General features: G+C 30.5%; 1 protein-coding gene across 1 annotated transcript; it reads right to left on the reverse strand.

The window, feature by feature from the left end:
* Positions 1 to 466: 466 nt before the first annotated feature.
* LOC115878180 (ribosomal RNA-processing protein 7 homolog A) lies at positions 467 to 1,394 on the reverse strand. Its single transcript, XM_030894591.1, has 2 exons — positions 1,288 to 1,394; positions 467 to 1,236 (listed from the first exon to the last, which is right to left on the reverse strand). Exons 1-2 carry the CDS (start codon positions 1,316 to 1,318, stop codon positions 527 to 529), a joined length of 741 nt encoding a protein of 246 aa, XP_030750451.1. The 5' UTR covers positions 1,319 to 1,394; the 3' UTR covers positions 467 to 526.
* Between the last annotated feature and the right edge of the window lie 6,099 nt (positions 1,395 to 7,493).

Genomic DNA, 7,493 nt, shown 5'->3' on the forward strand with positions numbered 1-7,493 from the left:
AAAGCCTCCGCTTCATATAAGAGGCGCCACCCTGTATACAGTCACTAGTAAGCTACCCTGTATCCTGTAAACAGACTGTAAATGATATAACTACTTTAAGCACTAAATTCCAGGCGCTCTTTTACATAGTTTCGAGTAGGTAACTTAAAACATAAAAATTTCAAGTTACCCATTTCTTGCATTCAGGTGTAGTTGTTCTATTTCAGATTTTCACACTAATCTTTTTTATAGAATATACCAGCAATACACCAACCAATACCATACAATACAAGCAAAGTCTCACACTTTAAAATTATTTTAATAAACAAAAATTAAATATTAAAAAATAATCATAGTAAAATAGGCTTGTTTGGTAGGTACATACAACAGGGTGAATCAAAACTAGATGCTGTATATTCTCCATTTTTTCAAATGAAAGAGAATAATAACACCTAAAAAATCTTTGAATATTAATAATAAAATACCAGTGTTATAATAAAAACATTATATTAATCTTAAAACAGAGATATAATCACAATTAACATATTTAATATGGTTTAAATTTTCTTGATGCTCTCATCAATGCAACTTTCTTTTTGGCTTCTTCGTAGTTCTTTCTCAACTGTACAATATTCTTCATTTTGCTTTCCCGAATCTGGAAGGTATAGAAGTTCTTCAATTCCTTCTTCTTCGAACTTATTTTGGTTTTTTCATTCAGTTTGATCTCTACACTTTCTTTCCGTGCCAGTCCTGGATTACGTCCTTTTTTTGTCACTACTGTCCATCCCTCTTTGTCTACCTCTTCCTGATTCTTTGCTTTAGATTCTTCTAATTTATCATATTTCTTCATAAAGCTATTGATTTCAGCTTGTAATATTTCGGGTTTAACGACAGAGTCGTTGTATTCTTGCATCCATTTCTGTAAACCTGTTTTTATAGGCGATTCTTCTAAACCTAAACAGGTAATCTTTAAGGATTTTAATAACGAAGATCTTGAGGCAAAAACAACGTAACATTTTTTAAATCCGTTGTAATTTTTATGATCTTCGGTATTAGGTTCTTGGAATATGACTGAAGTAACATTCCCAAATTGCAAAAATAACTTTTTTAAATAAACCTCTGTAATATATGGAGGTATATTAATAACAAATAATGTACGTCCTGGGGGTTTATCATCTTCTTGTACACGTAACGAGTGTTCTTTTATAAAGAGATTATGAGAACTGCTACTTTCTTTTGAATATTTAAATTTCACAACTAAAATAGGAAGAAATAAGTATGAATTGTAAAAAATGTTCTATTGCTTACCTTTAAAATTGTTTATATTTTTCCCAGTCATTATAAAAACTTATATACTAAAATAAAAGCAATAAATGAACCTTGTTTAATGCTGCATTATTTTTTTTGAGGTTAAAGTAGTATATTAGTTTAATGGCCACAGCTGCCAGGGCTATCCGGCCGGATGGTAGAATTAACTACCTACGGTTGAGCGTTTATATAGATGATGAACACCGGCAGCAGGATCGGCATTATAAATGCGAGCGGAAATCCCCAGTACCCCGACTGTATTGAGTTTGGAAGAAGATGTTGGCAGACAGAGAAGAATCCCTAGCAAAATAAACAATTTTATAACAATTTCATTTAAGAATGTCAAAGATTAATTCCACAACTATCTAAGAATGTTCGCTTCTATAAAATATACTACAATTGGATACAATGCAAAGCGGAAAGGTAATGTATAGAGGGGTGATGTTTGGTAAAAGCCAATAAGGTGATTTTTATAGTTTAATCTACTAACCGGGAAATTTATTTCAATTCGAATAAAAAAAGTTTTTGGTTTTTTCAACGTTCAATTCTCCACAACTCAAAATCAGGAATCTGGCAATTTACACCTATACGATGTAAACGGGACGGAATTGACAATGTCCCCGCTTCCTTATATCTGGGAAGCAGGTTTTGTCAGATCTTGTTATTTTCCTGGGAAAAGTATCTTTACATGATCCTATAACGATATCGTTGTAGGGGAATAAGTTAACAGATTGTAGGTGCTGCTCATAATTGAGTTTCCCTTTTTTGTACAAGAAATCGTTCCTTCATCTCTTTGCCTTCCATTAAGACAAACTAGTTTCCCTTAAGAATTGAATAAAGATCAGTAAATCCAACCATTTTATCTTCGTCATGCTTTCGACATTTTGTCTTTCAATTGTGCTATTGAATCAGCTTTATCATTGCCTCCGAAACGATATTCCGTGTGACTGGGTAGGCCTCATGCCCATATGAAGAATTCCGAAATTGGTTTTTTCTCCTTTAATATAGTTTTACGTTTTGGTAGCATGTAAAATTTGGACTGTCCTTAAAATTGGATAAGTGCTTATGCCTCGTAAGCACATGTTCTCGACTATCACTAAAAATTAACAGACATCCTCCCATTCCTTCTTTGCTTTCAATTACATTCAATGCCATCATAAAAGCAAATTTCTCCAACAAATATGGAAGCATATCCAGGAATCGTATAGGTGGCTTCCAAATTTAAATCCAGGCAAAATATACCACTCCAACATTTTTGATTTTAATATAAAAAGATATAAAAAAAAAAAACTTGAATTTTTTTGTTTAAATTTTAACTCAATAACTTCTCTAAATTTAATAGAATTACTAATTAATCAAACAAAAAAAAAAAAAAAAAAAAAAAATCATTTTTACTAAAAATAAAGAGGAAAATTATAATAATGATGCATATTAACAACATCAACCCCCATCTTGAAACATAGAGGAAAATTTGGAATCAATGCCTTCCAATAAGAAGGAGGAAACATGATAATATCTTGGACCAAAAACCAAATGATACTGATTATATGCCCATAAGCTTCTGTTTAACTGGAAATAATGGGGGATTATCGCCCGATAGAGAATGCTTTTTAAAGCTGAATTATAAGTTTGGCTCCGAAAAATTTAGTCTGATATGTTAAGGCGGAAGTTCTGCCGATTTCTGATAAATGATTTAGTTGGACCAGGACGCATAAACCTAAACAAATTGCGTAACGGCTGAAAATGAACTTATTCAAGTTTTTTAATATTTAGAACATTTAGCTAATAATATACTACCATAATCTAAATGTGACCGAATATAGGACTTTAAAAAAATTTTAACATAGTAATTTGATGTCCCCCCCATCCGGGTTTTACAAAAATATCTCATTAAATTAATACCCTTAGTAGCTTTAGAACAAATAGCCTCAATTTGATGATTCCAAGAAAACCGATTATCAATAAAAATACCCAAATATTTAACATATTCAACCCATCTAATAACATGATTTTGAAATTTAATATCTGGTAAAAATACGATTTTAAATTTTCTTTGAATTTAAAATACAAGCGAATTTTTCCAGGAAAAACTCATTTCATTAATTCTCGGCCCATTCTCAAGACTGTCTGACATTTGAATTTATTAACAATCAATCTATAATATAACCCTTGAGCCACGGAGGAGCAATATCAATCAGCATAATTGAATTATTTAACATCATCTCCCATAAAGTCACTAACAATTATTAATATAATATTAAATAAAATTGGAGCTAAAGGAGATCCTTGTGCTAAACCCTTATTAGTAAAACCAGGACCATCAATATTTTGTTTGAACATATCACAATATTAAATTTTTCTGTTGGTATGTATCTCTTTAATGTATTTACAAATATTCTCTTCAATACCCAATTCAGCTAATTTACGAATCAAAATAGAATATTAATTTTAATCATATGCATTTTCATATCTAAAAAACAATTATCTGAAAAATTTATTATATGAGAGTCCAGAAATTATCGATGAACATAAAGAAGTTAATGCTTCAAAAACTCCTTTACCTTTCCTAAACCCAAACTGAGAATCACTGAGAATTTTGTAGTTTTTGGTTCGCCGACATACACATTCCAAGTTCAGTCGTTTCAACTGAGTATCTTCCCATAATGTTGTCCCTTCAATGATTTGAGAGTAATGTGGCTGGTAACCTGCGCTAATATGTATTTTAAATTCTTGTATTAGGTTTAGGGAATTGGGCGACAAGACTAATCCTGTTTTCCAAGTCGTCCACCTTGGAATTATTCTGAATGAATAAAAGAACTTCGATTAAAGAAGTACATAGGAAACATTAATAAGTGATTCAAAGAAGGAAGATTATTGTAATCATTCGGAATAAAGTTGTATTAGAGTCAATGCGCCTGGAGCAGAATCTCTCTGCTTTCTAAATATGGCAACCTGTGTCTCCTTAAGAGAAATATTAGAACTCAGACACTTTTGAAATAAAATGTCAGGATCTACATCTGGAATAATTGGGGGCGCTAAAAGGGCAAGCATATCTTCAGCAATGGAACAATTCAAAGGTTTTCTTAACGAAATTTGAGGTTTCCGATTGGCTTTAATTTGTGTATAGATGGTATTTTTGAAAAACGTTTTATTTGTAACACAAAACCTCATTAATAGTGTTAATTTGGAGATAGACTAAGCTACAATTTATTAAAAACTTAACATTTCGTTTTCTCTCTGAGAACTTTTCGACATTGTGCTCTAGCCTTTCGAAAAAGTATATAATTCTTGCTCCGTAAACTGTCTTTTTATAACGTCTTTCAAAATGCTGCCTCGTTTTACTTTCCAGGCTTATATCAAATCTTTTATCCCACCAAGGATTACCTAGTCTCTTTTCTTTCTTATTTACCGGAATTGACCTGTTGGCCGCATTTTTAATCTGCTTGAACAATATATGATAAGACAAATTGTTACTTTGACCATCATACTCCGTCCAAAGCAATCAATATAAAAAAAAAAAAAAAAAAAAAAAAATTTGTATTATTTAAAAATTATGTTTTAAAAGCATTGATACATTCTTGCAAAGAATGAGAAGATGATCGCTCATACCTATATAATCTGACAAAACCTCAAACGAATAATCTTGTAGTAATGAATTATTCCCAGAATTTAAATCTGGAACACTTTAAATGCTGATTGGGAGGAAAAGTAATCCGCGTGGGAAAACCATCCTTCCATTATTCAAAAAATTCAAATTATGGTTTCCAATATGTCAGTAAGAATAAAACCATTGCTATTATTAACATCTGAACCCCACGCCATGTGTTGGGCATTAAAATCTCCCCCATTTCATTACTTTTTCAACCCAACCCCTGCATCATGTCAGCTTAAGTGAAATCATTTTGGTAAATTTTGGAATCTGGCGGATTATTGATTAATGCAAGATAAATACTTTTCTAACTTCAATATTTTTTATGTTGATACATTTTGCTGGAACTGAAATATTGCCTTATATAAACTAAATTTAAATGAATCGAATCCTGATAAAAAAGCAAATGCCTACTTGTTCCATCATCTCTTCTGAACCTCAACAACATAACCTCTCAAATATCTAAACGATTATTCTGATTTAGCCATGTCTTCATTTAATCCAATATATCAGGATAAATCTCTATGATATTCATTAAGGTATCTCTGTTAGATAAAACACTTCTAATATTCCATAAAATAATAAATCAATTATAAAATTAAACCATTATAAAAATAACAAAATTAAATTTTTTTTTTTTTTTTTTTTAAATTAAATAACCATAAAATAATAAAGGTAAATAAACATGTAAGAATTTTTAAAAAATAAAGTTTTTATATGGCTCTTTTTGACTTCTTTTGTAATATGTTTTAATCTTTAGTTTTTAACTTTGTATATTTTATCAACTTTGTTCTTAAACTTGAACTATCTACAAAACTTTCTTGAGACTGAACAGTATTTTGGCTAGATGATTCTAAAATAAAATTGGATGACTCTCCAACCTCCATAGATGCATCTATATTTTCATCAATTTTGGATTTATTTTCCAGGATGTTGACTAAATTAATTTTAACAATTGGACTGGATGATAATCTAGCCGAATCAGGAAAAAGGATGTCTTTATAAGATATTTTGGTTTGTATCCTCTGTGAAACGGAAGAACGAGGTCTACTTGCTTCTTTTAAAGTAGAAATATAATGAGTGGCTTCTTTAAGCTCTAGGGACGAAGACAAATTACTAAAGTCTTCGGGAAAATGCCTGACTATCTGGAGAAGAGCCGTGTCTTTGGGAATAAATTTTTTTTGCTTCTTAAAAAAAGATATGTTCATGCATAGCCATCGCATCATTAATCATAAATTGCCTTCTTAATTCCCTCCTTTCATTCCTTGTTAAGTGGATAATGATTTTTTTACATATTAATACATTTAATTTTCTTTTCTAAATCCGATTTAAAGACATCTATTCATGCATCTTCATGAGTATCACTACACTTAATACATCTTTTCCTACTTCTACATTGCAGAATTCTATGTCCAAATCTGTAGCAATTATGACATATAATTACTGGAATTTTATAAGTATGAATTTCGCGTAAAACATTGAACAATTCCAAATCCAAAGGAACTGTGATTTACCTTTTAAAATGTAATACATGAAAGGAATTGTCCTTTTCCCTTCGTCATGTATTTCTTCATTTCGAGAATCTTTTTATAAATTCTACGTGGCATTTAAAATTTTGATTCTGGAATTACCCCTTATACCTAGTCCATAATTATAATATCTTCTTCATATATATCATCACCCATGTTCCACACTACACCTCTACAAGTGATCATCCTGGGAGGAATAGTAGATTACCCAATTTTTGTATTTAAAATTTCTTATTATTGACAAATGAATTAGCTTGTTCATGAGTATTAAAATATATGCCCATTCTATTTCTCCCTTTACTTTCGATTTTTTTAATCCTCAATTTTTGTTTTCAATAAATATTTTCCAACATTCATCGGATGAAGGGAACGTTCACCTTGGATAACTGCAAGGAAGGGAGGAAAAGCAGAAATATCATACTCTGAAATTTTATTTGTATATTTCCCTAACACTATTTAAAAAACATTGAGAAATTTCTTGCTGTACTTCAACATCATCTATAAATTTATTCCAATTCCCATACAAGTTTGAGGTTATAGCATAGAGAATATTGAAGGGATAGAAAATGAGCGTCAACATGCGCAGAAGGTTTAATCAAGTTGGGCGCCATATTCCAGGTCTTCGTGTCCATTTTTTGTATATAGGGTGTTTTTTTTTTTTTTTTACAATTATTAGCTTTGCGTTTTTCAACCATACGGGGGCAATTTAATTTCAGTGAAATTCTATCATTATTGACCGTAGTTAACATAATATGATTTAATTTAATTATCAGTTTTCAAAAACTGCCGTAACAACAATATGTGGGTATAATATAATACGACTAAATATAAAGCACTATTTCTGACAAAAGACGCTACGGACAGATAACCTTTTCGTCGTTAAACACTCGAAATGATATTAAATAAGTATTGTTACAAGTTATTTCAATTGTTTTACTTGTACTGAATACGCGTTTCAATTTAAAATTTTTGCAAATTTGGTAATAAATTGGTTCAAAACAACTTTTTGTTCAAGTTGTTTATTCATA

Source organism: Sitophilus oryzae, unplaced genomic scaffold (assembly GCF_002938485.1).
Source record: "Sitophilus oryzae breed Bouriz unplaced genomic scaffold, Soryzae_2.0 scaffold_1500_pilon_pilon, whole genome shotgun sequence".
NCBI lineage: Eukaryota > Metazoa > Arthropoda > Insecta > Coleoptera > Curculionidae > Sitophilus > Sitophilus oryzae.